The sequence below is a fragment of the Rhinatrema bivittatum genome, chromosome 4 (genome assembly GCF_901001135.1).
Source record: "Rhinatrema bivittatum chromosome 4, aRhiBiv1.1, whole genome shotgun sequence".
Taxonomy (NCBI): domain Eukaryota; kingdom Metazoa; phylum Chordata; class Amphibia; order Gymnophiona; family Rhinatrematidae; genus Rhinatrema; species Rhinatrema bivittatum.
The window spans coordinates 136,740,095-136,766,623 of NC_042618.1; the positions used below are offsets into that span (position 1 = coordinate 136,740,095).

General features: G+C 41.6%; 1 protein-coding gene across 9 annotated transcripts in view; it reads right to left on the reverse strand.

The window, feature by feature from the left end:
• The window catches only part of FUT8 (fucosyltransferase 8), a 543,593-nt gene that overhangs the window by 179,748 nt on the left and 337,316 nt on the right, over positions 1-26,529 (reverse strand). For 7 of the 9 annotated variants that reach the window (XM_029598885.1, XM_029598881.1, XM_029598884.1 and 4 more), the window contains one exon: positions 16,371-16,536. In XM_029598885.1, the coding sequence (XP_029454745.1) occupies positions 16,371-16,536 (166 nt within the window). The remainder of the gene's footprint in view (positions 1-16,370; positions 16,537-26,529) is intronic. The other 2 variants (XM_029598887.1, XM_029598890.1) reach the window with 1 other exon arrangement.

Consider the following 26,529-nt stretch of genomic DNA (forward strand, 5'->3'; position numbering starts at 1 on the left):
TGGCAAATAAAAGGATGGATATCATAATGCCTCTGTATCGCTCCATGGTGAGACACAACTTAAATAATGTGTGCAATTCTGGTCACCGCATCTTAAACAAGATACAGTTATACTGGGAAAAGTGTAAAGAGGGCCAACAAAATAATAAGGGGCATGGAACAGCTGACCTATGAGGAAAGGCTAAAGAAGTTAGGGCTGTTTAGTTTGGAGAAGAGACGACTGAGGGGGGGATATGATAGAGGTCTACAAAATCATGAAAGGACTTGAACAAATTAATATAAATCAGTTATTTACTCTCTCAGATAATAGAAGGACCAGGGGGCATTCCATGAAGTTAGCAAGTAGCTCATTTAAAACAAACCGAAGAAAATTCTTTTTCACTCAGCGCATAGTTAAGCTCTGGAATTCATTGCCAGAGGATGTGCTTACAGCAGTTAGTGTAACTGGGTTTAAAAAAGGTTTGGATAATTTCCTAGAGGAAAATCCATAAACTGCTATTAATTAATAAGTAATAGCTCATGATTTATTTAATGTTTGGCTACTTGCCAGGTACCTGTGACTTGGATTGGCCACTGTTGGAAACAGGATACTGGGATTGATGGATCCTTGGTCTGACCCATTATATCATATCTTATGTTCTTATGATTGCTTTTTTACAGTTAAAAATGATTTAACGTTCAACTGTGGGGATATTTTTGCAACATCCTGCATAAATTAGCCAGCAAATATGCATAAGTTACACCAGTTTTCAAAGAGAAAGCTGTGTGTACTTTCCCTTCGAAAATTATCTCATCAAAACTACCTTTATTTACACCTGCTAAAAAGTCTGCACAAATTTAGCAAGAAAATTAACATACATACTTTTGAAAATCCATACGTATGCATGTAAGTGCAAACTGCACCCCAACTGCACCCCAGGAGTGCTTCTGCTCAGTCCAGGTAAACTTATGCACAAACAGGAAAGATGCACGTAAGTGCATCCAAATATCTGGCAGGTAATTTTTTTTTTTTAAAAAAGTCCATTTCTGCAGGTTAACCCTAACCTGTATATACAGATAGTAATTTTCAAAAGCAATTTTGCAGGCAAACTTTATTTTAGAAACTATTCTGTGCACCCACAAGGGGTCTCAGGTACATTAATTCTTCTCACTACATGTCTTCTGTTTGGCACTATACTTAAAATAGATACAAATACTTCAGATCCTTCATCTCAGTTAAAATGTTAAAAATGTCTGTTTACAGTACATTACAGTAAATTCATTTGGTGACACAAAAGTCATAAAGGACAAATATTTGAATGATTTTCCAGGAAACAGGTTGTCTATATTTCTGTCCTGAGAGCACACAGTAATTTTTCACAATGTGTTAACATTAAAGTCAATATTAATTTATGGTACCAAGTTATGCATGGTATCTTTCTTTTAAACAGATGACAGGTTGTGTTAATGCAAATATTTTCTTTAAGTTCATTAATGAAACAATAATTGCCATCATAACCCTACTGAAGACTTGGCCTTTCTAATAAAATACACCCAAGGACAAAAGGACAGCTGTCAATGTGTTTGTAAGTCACTCTGTTCCCAGTGAATAAGCTGCTGATGAAACCTTTCATTAAAGACATACTGTACATTCTAAGTAATGTACAAACTATTGATCACATTCAAGTGCAAACAAAATTCAATTTTCCTTTCTCAGCAGCTTAGTAGTATTATAATTAATAGGAAGCCACTTTTCTATCAGAAAATGATAGTGCTTTAATTTGCAAGAAATGCAAGCACTAATTTATTTTCTTGAAAGGTTATATACTGAAATTAGCCAGAAATATCCCAGCCTATTAATTCCATTTTTAAGCACATCTTAATAAAACACACGTTACCCTTTTGTTCATCATTAAAAATAGATAAGTTGCACATATTTAAATTCGTTTTTGTTTTCAGTTTTTAGTGTAGACCCCATTACAACAATAGATGTCTCAAGGATTTTCCATCTCCAGATTAAATAATAGGGGTTATCAACTACTTGTTTTCATTACTACCAAACCAAATGAAAGGAAATTGCCACATTTCAGATGGTTACATGTTAGTTATTTGGTATAACCAGGCCCCATACCACCCTCAAACACACACGCTGAAGAGGAACAGTGAACGCTTATTTTCCAGGGCACCCTCTGGTGTCCCATGAACTTTACTAACAGCTTCATTAACATAGATTTTAACTAACATTATACACTGAACATTATACTTCATACCACATCTTCCCGTTTTTCTACTGAGAATGCTTTCACATACTAGAAAACATCATTTCTGAACAATCCTAAGGGAAGGATTGTTCCCTTAGGATTGTTCCCTTAGGATTTTCCCAACGAAAAGATGATCATATACCCCTATGGAGTGGTTAGGAATTATTCTTCCTTGCCTGTCCATCTCCAGACAATGGGTTTCACTATTAAGCCTGGTCTGGTAGACACAACCTTTTGCAGATCATTGCTTGAGCAGGTACCAAGGACCTTGGTGGGTCTGCCATAGTCTCTTGGAGCAGGATTTTCTTCATCAGTGATGTGCAAGATATGTTGTCCAACATATCTGGTCAATGTCTGAGGTCTAGAGCAAGACATGTTGCCCTCTAACCATGACTGTCCTGCCCCGAAGCTTCTCATCATCTGTGCTAAAGCGAATCGGGTCTCCTGGGATGAGAGCTAGTACCAGTTTTGCTGAGTCTTATTATTGGAAGGAACTGCATGTTGATTAATGTTGTTCATCACATCAAGCAGATCTTAGGATCTGGTTGCGCAGTATGTAAGCAATGAAATGAATGACATCTATTATAGAAAGTCTCACAACAGCACTTAGCTTTTGTATCACTTTGTTGCATGATAGCTAAAATCACACCATAAGAACCCAAGAACATAAGATTTGTCAAACAGGTCAGACCAAAGATTCATCAAGTCCGCCTGTGTACAACAGAAGCCAATCCAGGACCCAAGTATCTAGCAGGATCCCAAAAGGTTGACAAAATTCCATTCTGCTTATTCCAGAGTTTAATTATGCATTAGGCAAAAAAATATTTTCTTCCATTTGTCTTAAGTGTATTACCTATAACTTCATTGCATGTCATTAGTCTGTACTTTTTGAAAGAGCAAAGTGATTCGCATTTACCCATTCCACTCCACTCCAGACCTCTTTCAAATCTCCCCTCAACAGTCTCTTATCCAAAATGAAAAGCCCTAACCTCTTTAGCCTTTCCTCAAGGGAGATTCGCTCTATCCCCTTTATCATTTTAGTCGCCCTTCTCTTTACAGTTTCTAATTCCACTGTATCTTTTTTGAGATGCAGTGACTAGAACTGCACACAACACTCAAGGTACAGTAGCACCATGGAATGATACAGAGGGATTATGATATTTTCTGTTTAATTCTCCATTCCTTTCCTAATAATTCCTAGCATTCTATTTGCTTTCTTGGCTGCCAGTGAAGAGTAAGCAAAGGATTTCAACAGATTATCCACAATGACGCTGAAATCTTTTTCTGAGATGGAGAATCCCAATGTGGAAGTTTGCACTGTGTAGTTCTTTCCTACGTGCATCACTTTGCACTTGTCTATATTAAACTTCACCTGCCATTTGCATGCCCATTCTCCCAGTCTCACAAGGTCCTACTGTAATTTTTTACAATCTTCTTTTGATTTAACAACTTTCAATAATTTTGAATCATCTGCAAATTTGATCTCCTCACTTGCTGTTTCCATCTGAAGATCATTTATAAATATTTATTTATTTATTTTGAATTCTTATATACCGACATTCCTGTACAGATCACACCGGTTTACAGTACAACAGAACCGTTGCGAGAGGGCGATATATTAAACATTTGAGCATTTGAACATTTGAATGTTTAGAAAAACAAAGGAACATACAGGATGAATATAAGACTTCAATACCGAGTAAGAGCATATAAAACATAATGCTTAGGTCCAATGGGTCTAAGATGAATAATAACTGGGAAACTGAAAGGGGAGAGGCAGGGCTTGGGGGGGGGGGGGCAGGAGAAAATAGGAGGGAAAGAGCAGAAGCAATAACTAAGGAAGAGAAACCCCAGATAAGGCCTGGGAGGACTGGGTTGAGAGTGCGGCGTGTCCATTGTCCACGAGCCCTTGCCCATGTCCTTAGGACTGCGTCAGTGTAAGCTTGAGTTTCCGGGGAAAGCTTGACTGAAAAGCCAAGTTTTTAGATATTTCTTGAAAGTCTGAGGGCAAAGTTCTTGACGGAGATCTGGTGGAAGTGTGTTCCAGACAGTGGGCCCTGCTGTTGATAATGCTCGCTTTCTTAGAGAAGTTTTAGCAGGGGGGGGCATACAGAGAGCCTTTGTACGCTCTTCTGACTGGTCTGTCTGAGGTGTGCGGACGGAATTGGCTGCGGAGCTTGAGAGGGGAGATATTATGGATGTCCTTGTGGATCATTGTGAGAACTTTGAAAGAGATCCTAAATTTGATGGGTAACCAGTGAAGTGACTGAAGGATGGGAGGGATGTGATCTCTTTTATTTGAGTTGGTAAGTAACCTAGCGGCGGCATTCTGGACCATCTGCAGAGGTTTGATGGTGATCGCGGGGAGACCTAGAAGGAGGGAGTTGCAATAGTCAATTTTAGAGAGGATGATGGATTGCAGCACCAGACGGAAGTCTCGGAAATGCAGGAGAGGTTTCAGTTTTTTAAGTACTGGCAAATTAAAGAAGCATTCTTTAGTGGTGTTTTGGACAAATGTTTTAAGATTAAATTGGTTGTCGAGCAGAACCCCTAAATCTCTGACGGAAGGTGAGTGATTGATAGCTTTTTTTTGCGAATTGTGAAGAGCTTGGGGAGTTGAGGAGGAAGTTGTTTTCGTCCGGCGATATGATGAGGATCTCGGTCTTATTTGTATTGAGGATCAGGTTTAGGCTGGTGAGAAGGCTGTTGATCGATTGCAGACAACTATTCCAGTGGGACCAGGTTTTTTGAAGAGAGTCTGTGATTGGGAGAAGAATCTGGACATCATCCGCTTAGAGGTAATATGTTAATTTTAAGTTAGTAAGTAATTGGCAGAGTGGGAGCAGGTAAATGTTGAAAAGGGTAGGAGAGAGGGATGAACCTTGGGGGACTCCCAGGTTGGATCTGATGGGGTGTGATTCCTTGTTGTTGATCCTGACCTTGTAGAATCTGTTGTCAAGGAACGATTTAAACCAGCTGAATGCCACTCCTTTGATACCAATGTCTGATAGACGCTCTAAAAGGATGGAATGATTCACAGTATTAAATGCCGCAGATAGGTCGAGTAGTGCTAGGAGGTAAGGCTGGTTTTTTTCCAGGTTTAGGAGGATGGTGTCCGACAGAGAAGTTAGAAGGGATTTGGTATTAAGAGTTTTGCGGAAGCCAAACTGGAAAGGGGAAAGAATATTGTTCTCCTCCAGGTATTCAGAGAGTTGTTTGTTTACTATTTTTTCCATAATTTTGGCGATCAGAGGTAAGTTAGCTATGGGTTGTAAGTTTGCAGGGTCAGTAGGCAGAAGGTTGTTTTTTTTTAGTAGGTGTTTAAGTATTGCGAGTTTTAGTTGGTCTGGTACCCACCCTTGTGCCAAGGAGCAGTTGATATCTGCTAAAGATTTTGAAATAATGTTCGGGATGGAGAGTAGAAGGTATAAGTATAAGTTAAAAAGCAGTGGTCCCAGTATAGATCCCTGGGGCACTCCTCTTTTCACCTTTCCCCTTTGAGAAAATTGACCATTTAGCCCTACTCCCTGTTTTCTGCTAACCAGTTCTCAATCTACAATAAAACACTGCCTCTTCTCCCATGACTTTTTAATTTCTTCAAGAGTCTCTCATGAGATACTTTGTCAAACGCTTTCTGAAAATTCAGATACAAATGCCACCAGTAGTGAAGAAAAGGAAGTTTGGAGAATTTGGCCTATTAACAGCTCTGCTGGATTTTCTCTTATAGCTTCTGTTGCTGTAGTTCAGACAGGAGAGAAAGTGATCTGATTAACACGAAACTGTTTGCAGTGGCTGCCATTCTACATTCACTTGCAGAAAATACAACCTTGTTGTTTTGTTGTTTGTCCCACTATGTTAAATGTTTTTAGTCTGTAATCCGTCTTAATCAATATTTATTTGATTTTGCAGAATATAACTGTGTTAATAAAAATAAATAAATGGCAGATATATTGAGCTGAAAATGACAGAGCATTGAACTGAGGCCCACTGCCAGTTTCCAGGTCTCGAGTGATCCAAATTAGGCAAAGCGATTCTTCAGTCTTCAAATTACTGATGCACTGGAGAGGGTAGGAAGTGCAGGATTTTGATTCAGTGAGAGTAGTAAATGAGCAATATGATGGTTTTACCTTTAAGTTCACACAGGTCAGCTGCCATCTTCTGGCAAGGAAGTTCAAGAAGTTTTTACATGAGGAGAGGCTTCTTGCATTGGCTAGGATTATCAATGATGCAGTGTGCTAAGAGAGAACATCCTTTTACTTGGGGTAGAATGTGCAGCCACCAAACAATTTGTTTGTATCTCTCCCTGCATTTGGGAAGTCCTAAATTATTATTTGGATTTATTATGCAACTGTTTGAATAAAAAATTCACCAAGGTGGGATGTAGCAACTCGAATAAACACAATAGCTTATATAAACAGTATGGGGTAAATTTTAAGACGTGCGCACGCTACCCGGCGCGCCCACATGTACACCCGATTTTAAATACTTGCACGCACAGGCGCGCGCAAGCTATAAAATTGGGGGTCGGGGCGCGCAAGGGGGTGCATGCTAGTGCACCTTGAGAGCGCCGACGCCCGCGGGCTTCCCCTGTTCCCTCCCCCCAACCTAACCTTCTCACCTCTTCCCCCTAACCTTCCCCCCCCAAAAAAAGTTTTATCTAACCTTTTGCGCCCGCCTGGAGGCAGGCACAGATTGCGTACGCCGGCACGCAATCCTCCGACACAGCGGCAATGGCCGCTGTGTTGGAGGCCTCTGGCACCGCCCTGGACCACCCCGTCCCTGGACTGTCCCTTTTTGCAAGCCCCAGGACTTATGTGCGTCCTGGGGCTTTATATGCATCTCCGGGCCTTTTTAAAATAGGCCCAACGCACGTAGGGCTTTTAAAATCTGGCCCTATGTGTATAACAAAGGTCTAAAACAAAAATAAGTAGACAACAAGGGCTAAAACTGGTTATAGTAGCAAACCAAAGATACTCAAATAGTTCTAGGGAGTTGGCCAGTCAATGAGCAAGATGTATTCTCTGTACTATCTCAGCTCTAAATCTTCTGGGGACTATAAGGTGGTTTATATGTGAAAATCCCTCCTGGCTGACCATGATGTCCCCTGGATGAATATTTTAAATTTCAATTTATCATGACACTTCAATGCTATGTCTAGTACATTTCAAATGCAGTCAGGCCATGTCTCCTCTTTTAAGAGCCCATCCTACTACAAACACTTTCTGCTTTGACTCAGTAAATAAATCCCATTACTACCCTTATTCCTCTACTCAGTAGATTTTTATCTGCAGAATCTACCACCAATAATTGGAAGGAATATGTCCTCTAGCAATCATTGGTGTTGAGCTGAGTATGAGTTATGAACTGACCTCTTGTTGGTACCACATCTCCTGGGCTCAGAATGATGCTGACTTCAGAAAAGGTTTCCTACAAGTTGCTCATAAACATTTGCAGTTATGATAGAGGTGTTTGCTCCAAAATCCAATTTTACTTTCACTGGAGTGCCTGCAATTTGCAGTCTGATACTCTTGATCAGACATTAACTTCTTCATAATAAGCTTATCACTGGTTATTTCTTGTATTCAGGGCCGGTGCAAGAATATTTGGTGCCCTTGGCAAAATTTTGGTTATTCAACCTCCTCAAACTTAGCTACTGGTGGAAGCTCCAGCAAAGTGCTCCCTCTTATTGGCAGCAGTGGCGCCAGCACAGTGTTCCCTAGATTGGTATTAGGTCTGGTACAGCACTACTCTGGACCTCATGCTGGCAGGATTGTGCCACCCCCAAAATCTCGACACTATAGGCAATCACCTAGTTTACCTAAAGAAAGTAATGGTCTCGATTATATTACAGAGCCTTGAAACCAAGGTTCCTTATTTTCCTTTATGACTAATTCTTGCACCTGCTTAGTGCAACATACTGCTACTCCGTGGCCAATTTCCTGGTGTTTATTGCAAGACTGGGTAAACACTGATAGACAGATAATCTTCAGTCACTTCAACATTCTTATAGTATTTCTACACTGAAGTGGTATCAGAAATGTACAGAATGCTGAGGATGTAATCTGCAGTCTTACTTTCTCAATGGGCTTTAGACAGAAACATAAGTCAATGTTTAGTATCCTATACGGATCATTAAGCAAGCCTATATGAAGGCTAGGTGGGCTCAGCATGAGATGTTATTGTTACATTTGCATACTTCACAGTATGAGACTCATTCTGTATGTGTATTACCTTTTCTTCATGTACTTATTTGATTCAATGCGGTATATGTAATCATTGGCCCTTGTTACAGTTACATCCGATATTTACTATGCTGTACAATCTTTATTTAGAAATGTGCAGGCTGAGGACCTACAAGATGTACAGGTTGGCTAATTTTAGTGAGGGCATGAGGTTATCATAGTCCAAATTGTCTCAGCATATGCATTTTGTGAGCACACCATTTGTTTAACTATTTCTATTTTTAATTTACAATCTGCTTTTCAGGAACTTCAAAGCAGATTACATTCAGGTACTGTCGGTATTTCCCTATCCTCAGAGGGCTTACAATCTAACCCCTAGATTAATCAAAATCATGGATAACGCCAGCGATAAGAAAAAGAGGCATGTTTAGGAAAAGTTTAGAATTACCACACCATGCGATAACATACCATTTCGCATCAGTAGTATCGCATGGTGCTGTAAACTTATTGCATCCCACGATAAATACTATTTTCACGTCTTGCTCTGGGGGGAGGGGAGAGAGAGAGAGAGAGTGAGAGAGAAAGAGGCTATCTACAAGGCCTTCATAGTAGTGAAGTATTTATATCTCTATAGGAGGGCCATCTAATAGGTTGAGGTGAGGTGTTGGTGATGCTTTAGGATTTAGGGGCCAGTTTCTCATGTAGAGTGAGACGTACGAACAGCACAGTACACCTCGGTGAAGATTTGATGTCATTTGGAGTGAGGAAAGTCTCACAAAGATGCCATTTCTACTACGTTGTCTCACTCTAGCTTGATGGACTCCACTCCACTCTCTCTCTCCCCTTCTCCCCTCTCCCCCTTCCCAAGCCCAGAAATGGCCAAACTGCAATTCTAAAAATTTATCGTGAATTGCATTATGGCCATTTCGGGTATATCGCACAGCCTGATGCCAGGAAAAAAGGTATAGTTATTTCCGGCGTTAAAACCATGCAATAGCATGCGTTATGCTATCGCATGGTGCAATATTGCCCTTCTTTTTTTCCTAAATCCTGATCCACCCTGATCCCACCCCTTCCAAAAATTTGCATTCACACCGCACGCTAGCATTATTATCGCATGCGTCAATGCGTGTGTTAACGCCATAATGCATTTTGATGAATGACCCGGTGAGTTTGTATCTGAGGCAAAGGAGGGTGAAAAGACTTGCCCAAGGTAACAAGCAGTGGCAGCGGGATTGTGGTACATTTAATTTGGTGTGCGTGTAAGCTGATATATAATGGTAACACCAAATGGACCCTTAAACATCGTATGATTGAACATCATATTTGTTAAGTGTATGAAAGTGAAGGCTCCCATACTTTCACATTATCTTTCAACAGATAATATATTGAGAACTTGTTCACAGTTTTGGAGAAACCGCGTCTTGGTGTACACATGCTTTTGCATTCTGAACAACCTTGGAATTACAGATATACTGATTTTTTTTGGCTAGTTTGAATAAGGAACTGGATGGTCAGTATTCTGGCTGAAGCTAATTTTTGATTGGAGGTTAGGTTGGGAGTTTCTGATTGGAGGGTGAACTGGGATGTTGGACTATTTTAAATGGCTTGTTTTGGCAGTAGCCATATTGAAACACTTGGAAGAAGTTGCATTCATATAAAATTAGTAAGTGAAGATGGGTCATTTGTAGGGTTTATCAATGAATTTATGATGACGTGTTGACTCCCTCATAGTTTCCCCTGCCGCAGGCAGAGGACCATCAAAACATCACGGTGTCGGGTGTGGATACACTGGCTCCTGAAGCAATTTGTGAAAATGCTTAATGAACATACAAAGGTAAAAACTGTTAGTTCACATGAAAGGAATGTTTATTACTGCCTTTGAAAATAATTTTTATGGCGTGGTACACAACTTGACATTACACGCCGACTTAAGATTCTGTCTGAAGCCCGCTGAAGGCGTAAGACTGAAGATTCCACCCTAGAGTGTTTCTGATATCATTTCAGTGTATATGACTGTAGAAATACTATAAGCACTGATATTATCCCTATATTGGTGCTACTTTTATAGCATTACCAGGTGTAGGTGGCATGTTACAGACACATAATACAGCCCTGCTTCTTGAAAGATACAATCTAATAAACAGAGGCAGACAAGAAACAGACAAACATGATCACTGGTTCCTGAAGTTCCTTTGCTATGGAAAATGTCACTTTCCTGTAATTAAAGTTTGCCAAATATGTCAACGTTTCAATAAAAGCCCCTCCTTATCCTTCTTTCTCTCAGTGAGTATATTTGGAGACCATTATGAATTTCATGGTAGGTTTTCTGCTGCAAGCACTGTATCATTTCAATAGCCCTTCTCTGAACTGCTTCCATCCTTTGAATGTCCTTACCAAGGTATGACCTCCAATACTGTACAAAGAATTCAAGGTAGCTTTCTCACTAGTGACACATAAGGCAATACTGCATTTTTTTTTTTTTACTGATATCTTTACTTACGCAGTTAAGTATATTGTTAGCTTTCCCTGTTGCTTTATTACATTGACTGGTAAACTTCAGATCATTTGAAATGATTATTTGCAGATCTCTCTCTTGTTTTAACAGTTCCTAGTTCTTGCCTTTTAAATGAACATAAGAACATAAGAAATTGCCATGATGGGTCAGACCAAGGGTCCATCAAGCCCAGCATCCTGTTTCCAACAGAGGCCAAACCAGGCCACAAGAACCTGGCAATTACCCAAACACTAAGAAGATCCTATGCTACTGATGCAATTAATAGCAGTGGCTATTCCCTAAGTAAACTTGATTAATAGCCATTAATGGACTTCTCCTCCAAGAACTTATCCAAACCTTTTTTGAACCCAGCTACACTAACTGCACTAATCACATCATCTGGCAACAAATTCCAGAGCTTTATTGTGCATTGAGTGAAAAAGAATTTTCTCCGATTAGTCTTAAATGTGCTACTTGCTAACTTCCTTCTATTATTCGAAAGTGTAAATAACCGAATCACATCTACTCGTTCAAGACCTCTCATGATCTTAAAGACCTCTATCATATCCCCCCTCAGCCGTCTCTTCTCCAAGCTGAACAGCCCTAACCTCTTCAGTCATTCCTCATAGGGGAACTGTTCCATCTCCTTTATCATTTTGGTTGCCGTTCTCTGTACCTTCTCCATGGCAACTATATCTTTTTTGAGATGCGGCGACCAGAATTATACACTGAATTCAAGGTGCGGTCTCACCATGGAGCGATATAGAGGCATTATGACATTTTCTGTTTTATTAACCATTCCCTTCCTAATAATTCCTAACATTCTGTTTGCTTTTTTGATTGCTGCAGCACACTGAGCCGAAGATTTAAAAGTATTATCCAGTATGATGCCTAGATCTTTTCCCTGGGTGGTAGCTCCTAATATGGAACCTAACATCATGTAACTACAGCAAGGGTTATTTTTCCCTATATGCAACACCTTGCACTTGTTCATATTAAATTTCATCTGCCATTTGGATGCCCAATTTTCCAGTCTTGCAAGGTCCTCCTGTAATGTATCACAATCTGCTTGTGATTTAACTACTCTGAATAATTTTGTATCATCCGCAAATTTGATAACCTCACTCGTCGTATTCCTTTTCAAATCTTTTATATATATATTGAAAAACACTGGTCCAAGTACAGATCCCTGAGGCACTCCACTGTTTACCCTTTTCCACTGACATGTATCTAGTAAAGTTTTGCACTGCAAATGCAGAATTTTACACATTTTAGCACTGAAGTACATTGTCCAAACTCTTGGCTATTCTTTCAACTATTTCTCCCATTCAGGTGGGTCTACTCTGTTACAGATTTCGCATCACAAAAGATTCAGCCCTTCAGTTCCAAATATTGGCCTCTAGAGAATTACTTGTAGCTCTGAAATTTGCAAAACGTGGCTTTAAGATTACCTATAAGAACCCCCTGCACAATCTGGCTGAGAAGAAGGCAGTTACATGGACCCTGTATGAAACACAGCTTTCTTCTATTTATTTCTATTATGATACTTGATGTACACAGCACTGTACCCATACATGCAAAAGATTGTCCCTTCTCCACAGATCGTACAATCTAATCAAGACAAACATACAATATAAAAGAGACTTTGGGAATTTCATTAATTAAGAAAATGGTTAAAATAAAATAAGGGTTTTCTCTGACACTGAGAATAGCAGCAGCAAATTGGCCTGGGCTCAAGGCAATGCTGTTGCTGAAAAGCCGCTGAGGCTGCCACAGTGAATTCTCTTCCACACCTAGGAGCCGATGCAATAAATTTGCGCAGAAAGTGGGTGCTGAACAGGAGGGAGGCGCCATGCAATGTTTAAATTAGGGGGTCGCATTAGCAAGGAGGCACTAGGGGCGCTCCTTGCTAACGCGACCCCAATCGGTTTTCCTAACCCGGCTGTCTGCCGGGTTAGGAAAAAAATCGATGGTGAGTTTAACGGCGTCGGTTTTCCTAACTCGGTCGTCTGCCAGTTAGGAAAAGCGACACCGGGGGCTCAAGAAACGGACGCTTGTCAGTTAAGCGTCCGTTTCCTGCACCCGACTTTCAACTGTTTTTTTTTTTTAAAACCTTTTTTCTTTTTAATAAAATTTAAGCATTTCAAACAAATATAGAAAAGCATTTTTTCTGCTTTTCTGTACTTGTTTTACATGTGCTCAGCTATTAATGCCTGCTCCAGTGTGCGTCCTAGACGCACTGGGGTAGATTTTCAAAAAACGCGAATAGGTGTACTTTTGCTGGCGCATCAGGTGCAAGCAAAAGTACGCTGGATTTTAGTAGATACGCGCGGAGCCGCGCATATCCACTAAAATCCTGGATCGGCGCGCGCAAGGCTATGAATTCTGTATAGCTGGCGCGCGCCGAGCCGCGCAGCCTACCCCCATTCCCTCCAAGGCCGCTCCGAAATCGGAGCGGCCTTGGAGGGAATCCTCTAACGCCCTCCCCTCACCTTCCCCTCACTTCCTCTACCTAACCCCACCCGCCCGACCCTGTCTACACCCCCCCTTACCTTTCTCCGGGGATTTACGCCTCCCGGAGGGAGAAGTAAATCCCCGCGCACCAGCGGGCCTGTTGTGCGCCGGGACGCGACCTGGGGGCGGGTACGGAGGGCACGGCCACGCCCCCGGACCGCCCCGGGCCGTAGCCACGCCCCCGTACCCGCCCCCAAAACACTGCCGACACGCCCCCTAAATGCCGCGACGACCGGGCCCGCCCCCCGATACGCCCCCGACACGCCCCCCTCGGAGAACCCCGGGACTTACGCGAGTCCCGGGGCTCTGCGCGCGCCGGTAGGCCTATGTAAAATAGGCTCACCGGCGCGCAGGGCCCTGCTCGCCTAAATCCGCCCGGTTTTGGGCGGATTTAGGCGAGCAGGGCTCTGAAAATCCGCCCCACTTTTTTTTTTTTTTTGCATCTGGAGTGAATACGAATAGCCTCGATCACATGCATTTGCATGTGATTAGCGCTATTAGACTCACTCCGCGTCGGCCGGACGCGCGTTGAATAGGCGCTAATCTCCCTTATTGTATTAGGGGATTCATTAGCTCCTATTCAACCCGCATCCGAATGCGGGTTATACAGTGCGCTCGACTGAGCGCACTGTATTGCATCGGCCCCTTATGGCTCAGATGCATCACTCCACAGAAGCTGATACTGCTGGGGTCTTTCCCTACATGTGACTAATAGAAGATTGGGTAGGAAGGACTGCTAGAGGCAGTGGCAGGGTGGGTGAGTCAATACTCTTCATGTCAAAAATTTCTGGTTTGAAAGTTGTTGGTCATGTTACACACTCCTGGGGAATGCAACAGAACAAATACATAACTTGATTGTTGATGTATCTGGCTTTCAATAATGGAAGTATGAGTAGTGCTGTTAAGACAATTGGATGTAAGCTACATAATGCAATTTCTAGATGTATCTATAAATTGCAATTGATGCAACAGGTATTTTCTCTTTTGGTTTTGAACCCAGCTATTTCCTCACCTGCTTTTTTGGGTTACCAGCTTCACCTGCAATCAGCCTCTGCTGCAGAAATGGTGCCATGAGCCTTAATTTACAAGAATTCAGGGGGTTTCCTATTTTTTAACCCAACTACCTCCCCCCTCTGGGAGTTATGAATACTACCTCTGCATCAATAATCAGCATTAGCCATACAAGCAAAAAGCATCAAACCCAAAATTATCACATGGCAAGATGCAGTTTCCACTAAGCTACTGGGTCTGCCCCAACTGCTGGGTTTTTTAAAATTTATATTTTATTAAATTTATTCAAATCCATAGAAGGAAAAAAAAAGTAAACACAAGATTATGCCCCAACTGCTATTTTTAACCAGAGATTCATTTTTTGTATTTAAAATGAGAACAACAACTTCAGTATCTAATTATTCCTGAATAGCAGCAGACTTGACTGAAAACTGTGATTCAACAAACAAAGGGATATAAAATTCCCAGGTACCTAAAAGTTGGAACCTTCCATTGGCCAAGCACAAAGGGAGTGAGAAGCTGCTACCACTTTGGCAGGCCTGAGATTGATCGAAAGAGATTCAGCAGTTGGGGTGCTGTAGTGGGTCCAACATAATTGTCATCACTTCAGTAGGCCTGAGCCCAACAGGAGGCATCACCGTTCTGGGCCGATGAGAGAAGTTGCTGCTAAATCAGGTGGAGCCAACAGGAAGAGCTGTTGCCACCGCTATAACAGTCCTTGGCACCACAGAAGGAGCCACCACTGTCGACTGTGTCTGCTCGTTGAAACTGATTAGTGATGTGACCCCTGATGAAGCTTTTTGAAGTGAAACATCGGCCGTGTTGGACTTTCTTTGGAATTTCTTCATCATTAGGATTTAAGCACATAATTTATTGAACCTTTTGTTTTGAAGACACCTTTGCAAGTTTGATTTTGTTTAAAATGCTTTATTCCCTTAAACTCAAGGTGGATGTTGAAAAGACCAGGCGGTTCAAGTATTTTTGAACACGCTGTCTGGCTTGCTGACTCCTTCAATGCTAAGCCCTCAGTATGTGATTTATGTTTTATTAGTTTCCCTTTATTTTGGATGATAACAAAAGAGCAAGACAAATGGAAAGATTGAAAAATCCTGTCACACCAATGCCCTGAGATAGCCAGATATATTTTTATCTGACTAAACAGTTATCCATCTCGCGGGGGGGAGACAGGGGCATTCTGGGCATCACCACTATCCAGCTATGTTAGCCAGATAATTTTAGGATTGTTGAATATCCTGCTAAAGTTAGTTGGATAATTTAAAATGTCCAATATGGTTGGCCAGCCCATGGCTGAAAACATTCCTCTAGGTTTTCTAAATACTCTTCCATCACTGAATATATTTGTTTTTGTGTGGTGTTTAATTTGTTAGTGTGCACATTATGTGACAAATGAACTGGCTAGAAGGGAAAGTGCAAGATTTATTGCCGCATTCAAGAGAAAAAATTGCTTTTAATTTTTCCAAGGCTGCCAATGTACTGTGTTGTGACATTTCTTACTCTTCTATAGAAAATGGAGTATGAAAACATTTTAAATATTATTATTTATTTATTTCTATTCCGCCTTTCAGTCACTTCAAAGCGGATTACATTCAAGTACTGTAGGCATTTCCCTATCCCCAAAGGGCTCTCAACCTAAGTTCATATCTGGGCAATGAAGGGTGAAGTGGCTTGCCTAGGGTCGCAGGGGGAGGCCGTGGGATTTGAGCCCTGGCTTTCTTGGTGCATAACCCACTGCTCTAAAACCTAGGCTACTCCTTCCATTTAGCAGACTATTCTATTCCATTCATCTTACAGAAAATAGGCCGTAAAGATTAATGCTATATCTTGACTAATTAAGAAGAGTTGGTGACAACCTAATTTGAACATTTTCTGTAGAAAGATAAAATATTATAGGAATCCCTTTTCATACCTTTCCTGATGACCCATATCGCCTAATAGTTCATCAATGTGTCTTTGGAGTTCATTTCCTTCAAAATTTTTCAATTTCTTCAGTTCACTTCGGACAAAATACCAAAGTTCCTTGGCTCCATTTTCAACCCTTCTTCTTAAAACTTCATGGTCTTTTCCAGGACCTGCTATTAAAAAGCATACAAATTTCAGTACCTCCAACAAAAATGCACACATTTTTTAAAATATTGCATACATGGTCCCAAAAAAAAAAGCGGAAGCCGATCCAAGATTGCTATGCAGCGGTTAAAAAAACAAAGAAGAAGATTGGTGTATAAAAGGACTTTTATTAGATCTTGCCCGACTCTGGCTGAGTTTCGCTCACCACGGAGCTGCCTCAGGGGCTGTGTGAAAGAACTCTTGATGGAAGAACTCCAGTCAGTGAACAACAAAGTATACGAATGGTTATTCTTGTCAAACAGGTTTGCTATCGATTCCACCGGCACGCATATCTTTAAACACTATTCAGTGTTATACGTTGAATCGTTTCTCATGTTGCAAACTCGGTATTGAAAAATTGTGCTTAATGCTAGAAGTCAAGCTTTAACCAATATGCAGTAATATATGTCGATTCAATGTAGCAAGAACATTCCAGTCGAAACAGTTGTGCTTATTAGCCGTGCTGCACGCATGGTGGAATATAATGGTGACAGTTACCATTATATTCCACCACGCGTTGCTACATTGAATTGACATATATTACTGCATACTGGTTAAAGCTTGACTTCTAGCATTAAGCACAATTTTTCAATACAGAGTTTGCAACATGACAAACGATTCAACGTATAACACTGAATAGTGTTTAAAGGTATGCGTGCCGGTGGAATTGATAGCAGATCTGTTTGACAAGAATAACCATTCATATACTTTGTTGTTCACTGACTGGAGTTCTTCCATCAAGAGTTCTTTCACACAGCCCCTGAGGCAGCTCCGTGGTGAGGGAAACTCGGCCGGAGTCGGGCAAGATCTAATAAAAGTCCTTTTATACACCGATCGTTTTTTTTACCGCTAAATATTGCATACTACAGCAAAAAGCTTCAGGAAGAACTGCCATTAGCTTTTATAATAATCAAGGCCACTGGTTTTTGATAGCAATTCACAGGGTGACTACAGCAAGTGTTAAAAATTCTATAGCATTTTTCAAAATTTTGCAGTGAAACACTACAGTGCCTGGTAAACGTCTTCACTCTCTTGTGCACTTTTCACATCTGTGTCTAAAAAAATACAAATAAAAATGCATTAAGGTACGATTTTGTTTCACTGATCTTCACAACATGTGCTACAATTTTATCGTGAAAGAACAATTTTAGAAATGTTCCAAAATTAATTAAACGGCCCATATTCATTCACTGGCTGGGTAGGAAAGTTAGCTGGATAAACTTATCTAGCTAATTTAGCCAGGATATTCAGCAGCACAGGCACACTACTGAATATACCCAGCTATCTTAAAACTAGCTAGATAAGTTTATCCTACAAACTTTAGGACTGCTCTAAAGTTATCCTACTACCTTAGCTAGATGATGCTGAAAATAAGGGTAATCCGGCTAACTGAGCCGGATGATGACACTGTGCCCTGGAACGCTCCTGGCATAGCCAGATACGTTTCTAGCCGAATAACAAGTTATTAGACTGTGCTGGGGCAAATATACCACTGGATTTTTAAATCTTGGAGTTTGCCAGTTAAGTGCTAAACTTAGCTGGACAAACGTGCTGAGTATGGATGTCTAAGAATAAAAAAACACAATTTACCTGCATAAGTCTTCATGTCCTTTAACACAGCAAATCCAAATTAGTTCTGGTTCAAAAAATTGCCCTAACAAAGCCCATATGTACAGCTTACCTATATCCTATCACAGTAGTTGACCAGATTTGAATAATTCTGGATGAAGAATCAGTCTGTTTCTGTTGTGTGAAGTAAATTTGAAGCAAAGATCAAATTGTGTGAAGTAAATTTGAAGCAAAGATCAAAACATGCCAAACAAGGAGCTGCCAAATGAACTCGAGGATAACATCATTCAAAGGTTCAGATCAGGAAATGTTATATGAAAATGTCAATGTGCTTGAATAACCCTTGGAGCACTGTCAGGTCCATCACTGTAAAGTCAAAACAGTTTGGCACCACCAAGATACTGCTGCGATCAGGTCGTCCTCCAAAGTCAGTAGTCATAGGTTAAGGAAACTGCTGTGGAAAGCCACATCATGTCCCACTACTGTCTGAGCAGCATGCTCTGAGGAGACAGTAGATTTATGCAGGGAGTTCTGGAAGAGACTGAGAGGCTCCCGAGGCAGTGCACGCATGTGGGAACTCTTGTACATGGCTCAGTAAAGTATTTACTAACCTATGGAAAATTGGGCATCAAAATGACGGATGAAATTTAATGTGGATAAGTGCAAGGTGATGCATATAGGGAAAAATAACCCATGCTATAGTTACACAATGTTGGGTTCCATATTAGGTGCTACTACCCAAGAAAGAGATCTAGGCGTCATAGTGGATAACACATTGAAATCGTCAGTTCAGTGTACTGCAGCAGTCAAAAAAGCAAACAGAATGTTAGGAATTATTAAAAAGGGAATGGTGAATAAAACAGAAAATGTCATAATGCCTCTGTATCGCACCATGGTGAGACACCACACCTTGAATACTGTGTACAATTCTGGTCGTCGCATCTCAAAAAAGATATAATAGCGATGGAGAAGGTACAGAGAAGGGCTACCAAAATGATAAGGGGAATGGAACAGCTCCCCTATGAGGAAAGACTAAAGAGGTTAGGACTTTTCAGCTTGGAGAAGAGACAGCTGAGGGGGATATGATAGAGGTGTTTAAAATCATGAGAGGTCTAGAACGGGTAGATTTGAATCGGTTATTTATCTTTCAGATAATAGAAAGACTAGGGGGCACTCTATGAAGTTAGCATGTGGCACATTTAAAACTAATTGGAGAAAGTTCTTTTTTACTCAACGCACAATTAAACTTTGGAATTTGTTGCCAGAGAATGTGGTTCGTGCAGTTAGTATAGCTGTGTTTAAAAAAGGATTGGATAAGTTCTTGGAGGAGAAGTCAATTACCTGCTCTTAATTAAGTTGACTTAGAAAATAGCCACTGCTATTACTAGCAATGATAACATGGAATAGACTTAGTTTTTGGGTACTTGCCAGGTTCTTATGGCCTGGATTGGCCACTGTTGGAAACAGGATGCTGGGCTTGATGGACCCTTGGTCTGACCCAGTATGGCATGTTCTTATGTTCTTATGACAGCAGGGTCCCTGTTGGAATTGGTGAATGACATCACCCAAGCATAAAGGCTAATTCATGCCTGCTTACTGACAGAACTACAAAGGTCTCTAGCTGAGACTGGGGAAAATACTGACTGTTCAACAATTTCAAGATTACTCCACAAACATGATCTGTATGGAAGGGAGGAAAGAAGGAAGCCACTGCTTAAGAAAAGCCATATGATGTGTTGCAAATAAACACACTGGGGTAGATTTTTAAAGTTATGTGCGGGTGTAGATTTGTTCACACAACCCGGCGCAAATAAATCTATGCCAGATTTTATAACATGCGCGCGCTGCCGCACGCATGTTATAAAATCCAGGGTCGGCGCACGCAGGGGGGTGCACAATTGTGCAACCTGCGCGCACTGAGACGAGCAGACTGCCTCCGTTCCCTCAGAAGCCGCTCGGAGCGGCCTCGGAGGGAACATTTTTCCGGCCCCCCCCCCTTCCCCTCTCTTCCCCTACCTAACCCACCCCCCAGCCCTAACTAAATCCCCCCCCCTACCTTTGTTGATAAAGTTACGCCTGCCCGAGGCAGCCGTAACTTGCGAGCGCCGGCCGGCTGCCAGCGCACCATTCCCCGGCCCTGGGGCTGGTTCGGCGGCCTCGGCCCGGTCCCGGAACGCCCCCAAATGCTGCACCACCCCCGACGTGCCCCCCCCAAGCGAAGCCCCAGGACTTACACGCGTCCCGGGGCTTTGCATGCACCGGCAGCCTATGCAACATAGGCGCGCCGGCGCACAAGTCCCCTGCGCTTGTAAATCCAGCTGGATTTACGCTCGCAGGGCTTTTAAAATCTGCCCCTTAGGGGATTCTGTCTGCAGATGGGAGAAGACTTTGTGGTCTGATGAGACCAAAGTGAATCTTTTTGGTCTCAATATCAAGCGGTATGTGTGGTGTAACAAAAACAAATATAGCACGCTGCCTTAATGTGAATCGGTTATTTACTCTTTCAGGTAATAGAAAGACTGGGGAGCACTCCATGAAGTTAGCAAGTAGCACATTTAAAACAAATCAGAGCAAATTATTTTTCACTTAATGCACAATTAAGCTCTGGAATGCATTGTCAGAGGATGTGGTTAAGTCAGTTGGTGTAGCTGAATTTAAGAAAGGTTTGGATAAATTTCTGGAGGGGAAGTTTATCAACTGCTATTAATCAATAAGGAATAGCCTCTGCTTGTTACCAGCATTAGTACCCTGGGATCTATTTAATGTTTGGGTACTTATCAGGTACTTGTGACTTGGATTGGCCACGTTGGAAAGAGGATGCTGGGCTTGATGGACCCTTGGTCTGACCCAGCATGGCAATTTCTTATGTTCTTATGGAACACCATCCCTACAGTAAAGCATGGTGGTGGGAGCATTATATCGTGGGGATGCTTTGCAGTAGTGGAAATAGGGAGAAGTGAAAATGGAAGAAAGATAGATGGTGCAAAATACAGAGAGATCCTGGAAGATAACTTATTCCTGTCTGTCAGACCTTGGACAGGGAAGAAGGTTCACTTTTCAGCAGCACAATGATCCTAAGCACAAAGCAAAAGTAAGAATGAAGAATCTCAGCAAGAAGCATGTGAATGTCTGCAAGTGGCTCAATCAAACCAGAGACCTGAATCCAACAGAAAATATGTGGCAAGACTTGAAGCTTGCAGTGTACAGATGATCCCAGTCACTTTGAAAGAGCTTGTAGCTTTTCTGCCAAGAAAAATGGGCAAAAACTGCACTGGCGGATTGGGCTTCTAAATGGCAGATTCAATTTAATGTGGAAAAATGCAAAGTGATGCATACATAGACAATGTCACTTGAAACTAATATTCATCTATAACATTCATTATGGATATCCTGAAAACCTGACCTGTTTGTGGCTCTTGAGGACCAGAATTGGCAACCCCTGCATTAGGCCAAGGATTTCAAAATATTGTTTACAATGACTCCAGTGTCTTTTTCCTGGGTGATATTTCCTAATATAGAACCCAGCCTTGTGTATCTATAGTTTTAATTATTCATACCTGTTTCTTTTGTTTTCAAATTGAAACGAAAGAAAAACATGAAATTTTGAGTTTATCTTTCTTTTGTTTTTAGCAAAACTATTCGTAAATAATGTGTACTTTTTCCAAAACCTAAAAAATTAAATTAAATTAAATTGGAAAAATACCTAAATGAAATGTGAATTTGCCCCCAAAAGACAAAATGTTTTGGTCTGCAATTCTCTAATGAATATGTATGAGGTATATTTCCATGCATTGCCTCCACTGTATGCAAATCTAGTGCATGCATATTCACTGCAGATATTCTGAAAACCAGGCTTGTTTGTGGCTCTTGAGGGACAGAGTAAGCCACCCCTAGCTTAGTGCATAGTGAAAGTAAAAAAAAAAAAAGCAAATAAAATATAAGGAACTATTAGGAAAGGAATGGATAATAAAACAGTCTATCATAATGCCTCTGTAATGATCCATAGTGCAATCACACCTTGAGTAATGTGTGCCGTTCTGTTTCCTCTATCTTAAAAAAAAAAAAAGATATGGACAAACTAGAACATGTGCAGAAAGGGCAACCAAAATGGTAAAAGGAATGGAATTGCTCCTCTATGAGGAAAGGCTAAATAGGTTAGGACTCTTTAGCCTGGAGAAGAGACATCTGAGAGGAGATATGATAGAGGTCTATAAAATCTTGAGTGAAGTGGAATGAGTAAACAGGGAACTATTATTTACCCTTTCAAATAGTATTATGACTAGGGGACACCTTGTATGAAGTTAATATGTAGTACATTGAAAACAAATTATAGAAAGTATTTTTTCACTTAGCACACAATTAGACTGTGGAATTGTCTCCAGTCGATGTGGCAGAAGTAGTTAGTTTAGTTATGTTCAAAAAGTCTTTGGACAAGTTCCTAGAGGAAAAGTCCATAAACCATTATTAGCCATGTAGACTTGGAAAAAAAACCACTGCTTATCCTGGTTATGAGCAAGAAGAATTGGATCTCTTCTTTGGGGATCCTGCTGGGTATTTGTGACATGGATTGGTTCATGTTTGAGACAGGATGCTTGAATTGATAGATCTTAGGTCTAAGCCTGTATGGTATTTTGCTGTGCAAATTTAGTACACACATCCTAAATGACTCAAGGCTTTATTGCTGCAAAAAGAGCTTCCACCAAGTATTGAGTCAAGGGGTGTGAAGACTTATACAATCAAGGCTTTTTGGTTATTGATTACTCATATTTCACTAATTGTTCTTTCACACTGAAAGCATACAGTATGTTGTGTAGAACAGTGATACTTTAATGTATTTAGATGGAGAAATTGATACTTACCTGTTAATTTCCTTTCCTTTAGTGATGGATTAGTCAATGACAATGAGAGGGTTAGGCACCTCTGCCAGCAGATGGAGATGGAGCAAAAGCGGACATCACAGCCATATAGTCCCATTTCAACATCAGCCTGCCAGTATTCACTGGAAAAGCCAAACTATGCATAAACTGATTATACTTGAACATTATTATCAACAGGTAAACATTCATGTTTCTCAACCAACAGGAAAACTGAAGTCAGCCAAGAAAGGCACATATCTAGCAAACTAAGGGCTAGAGAAGTCACTTACCAGTTGATAATGAAGAGTAGGAATCATACTCTGCATAGCTCGCCCTAAGAAATGCTAACCATTAATTCAAACACCGGTAGCCGAGGGTCTAGGATTGACCTACCCATCACTAAAGGAAAGGAAATTATCAGGTAAGTAGTAATTTCTCCTTCCTTAGCGCTCGGGTTCATCAATCCCAACGAGTGGAATGTACCAAGGCTAACCTCAAAAAGGGTGGGAGGCTGCCAGCGGTCCAGACAATGCCACCCGCAAAAATGTGATGTCCTCCATAGTTCTAACATCCAAGCGGTAATGCTTGAAGAAGGGGAGTAAAGATGACCAAGTCACTGCTCGGCAAATTTCAACAGGCAACAAAAAATGAAGTTTCACCCACAATACCGAATGACCCCACATGGAGTGCGGTCTAATCTGTCTTGGTAAAGTAACGTCAGCAGCCCATACAGGTGTCATGTTGACTTCCTTAACCCAATGGGCAATCGCTGCCCGTATTGCCAGTGCTCCTTAGTTACTTCCACCATGCAGCACAAACAGACGATCAGACTTCCAAACAACCTTAGTCACCTCATAACACTGCCGTAAAAAATGCTTGACGTTGAAGGAACGCAAAAGGCGGTACTGAACTTCATCTCTGTCCCTGTCCAAGGCAGGCAGAGAAAAGGACTGATTCAAATGAAACTCCAAAACCACATTGGGTCAAAAAAGGAGGCACAATCCGAAGTTGGACCACACCCAGGTCACACAGAGAAAAAGCCCACGGCAGGAAGAGCCTACAGTTTAGAGACCCAACATGCTAAACAGATTGCTAGCAGAAAGAACTGTCTTCAAGATAAGCAGTTGCAAGGAAAAAGTATGCAGCGGGAGGAAAGATGGACCTGCCAAAAACTCAAGGACCAAGATAAGATCTCACAGAAACATGGAAAGGCCCAATGGGAAGTGAAGATGTTTAACTCCCTGCAAGAAATGGCACATGTCCAGATGGGAGGACAAAAGAGCTCCAATGACTCTTTCCCTATAACAAGCCAGAACTGTACCTTGAACTTTCAAGGTGCTAAGGGCCAAACCCTTAAACAAGGCAGCCTGTAAAAATTCCAAGATCAAAATGGATAGCCACCTTGAGCGGTTGAGTACATTGCTCAGAACTTTAGGCCTCAAGGACTGACCAAACTAACATAGGCTAAAAAAGCAGAAGATTTTCGGGCCCGAAGAAGAGTGCAAATTACAGCAGAATGAGCCGCTGATGTAAAAGATCTGTCTGAGACGGTAGCTCGAGGGCACTGTCCACCAGAAGTCTCTAGAGATTGGTATACCAGGGCCTTCAAACCCAATCTGGATCCAGCAAGAGGACAGTGTTGGTTTGACATGTAAACCTTCTGGATCAGCCTGCCTAACAAAGGTCAGGGGGAAATGCATACAACAGGGCACTCTGTGGCCATTCCTGAAGAACAACATCAATGCCCATCGATTTTGGGCTCCACCTGCAACTGAAAAAGTGTGGAACCTTTGTGCTGTTGAAGTTCGCCAACAGGCCTAGATTCAATAGGCCCCAGCGGTTCACCAGGAGCAGAAGGTCTCAACCACCAGCTCCCATTCTGCTAGGTCCAAGTTTCTCCTGAAGAAGAAATTACATCTGATGATGTTCTTTATGGCCATAAGAAAAGCGGATATACTTAGGAGAAGCTGCTCTAGCCGCTTGGCAAATCACCAGCAAGTCAACCAAACTGCTCGTGCTTCCAGTTTGTTGTTGTTTCACCGCTGCTCTACTTCATTCCAGCACCCATGCACCACCAACTCATGACAGTGAGCCCCCCAGTCCCAGAGATTCGCATTTGTCGTGAGTACCAACCAATCTGGATTCGTCAAGGAAATTCCTTTCTTAAAATGATCAGCCTGTAATCACCACTCCAACTGGGATCTCACCTCTAATGGGAGGAACAGTCTTACCGCATAGGATTTCGACTGTGGACTCCAAAAGGACATCAATGGTCACTGAACAACTTCTAATGCGGCAGCCATTAATCCCTGGACCTGTAGATAAGACCCCCAGGTCAGACAAACAGGATTCCGCAGGGATCAAAGTCACAGCATCAAAGTGTGATCCTAGACTGTGGCAGGAATATTCTTCCCCGCCTTGTATCAAACTGAACCTTGAGATATTCCAGGGTCTGAGGTGGCTGCAAATCAGTCTGGGCCAGATTCACCACCGAGCCTGGTTCCTGTAGCAAGGAACCATCCTGCAGGAAGACTTTCTTCCATGGTGTTGGTATGAATCAACCAGCCATCCAGAAAGAGGAGAACTAGAATGCGGCTGTTGTGGAGAGCCGCCACTACCGCCACCATGAGCTAGGAAAAATGTCCCAGGCACCATGGCTAATCCGAAGGCAAGCCCTGAAACTGGTAAAGACGATCCAGAATAGCAAAACGGGCCACTGATGTTCCCAATGGATGGGAATATACATCCAGGGCCAGAACAAGCCTACTTTCTTAGGCATGACCAAATAAATGGTTGACTCTGCGATTCGAGAACAGGAATCACTGCTTTCAGGTTCAACATCCTTTATAACATCGCTGCACTTCTACCCTCTGCTGAGGGGAATTAGAGAGACCATGAAGACATCCGGAGGAATGCGGAGAAATTCTAGAGCATACTCGTCCCAAAAAGCTTTGAGAACAAATTGATCCAAAGTAATCTGGAACCACCCATGGTAAAAATGGGATAGACGCCACCTATCTTCTGAACCAACAGGTGAGCTTACAAATTTTCATTGGAAGACTGAGGGGCTCCACCTCCGGAGTCCGTATTCTTTCAAGGTCCTTGGGGTGAAAGGACTCAGATTTGCGGAAGGGACTGCACCTCTGGGAAAAATCTCCCCTATAAGGCCGAAAACGCCTCAAAGGCTTTGCTTTAGGATAGCCTCAATCCTCCTATCCTGAGCTTCCTTCAGTGCCACACATCTCTCTACCGGTATGATGGTATGGTTTGTGACAGAACACATTAAGGCATCCACCCTAGGGAAATTCAACTATTCTTTGGTCTGCAGATCCAAGTGGTATAAGCCTGCCAAGACATTTCATTTTTCATTTCATTTATTAAAATTTATTGATTGCCTACCACAGAGAGGCCTAGGCGATTTACAACATTAACATACTTAATGAAACATAAAAATAATAGATACAATACCACACAAATTACATGTATTTCACAGAGACACAAATAACCAATCTCATGTAAACAAAATAAATAGTCAAT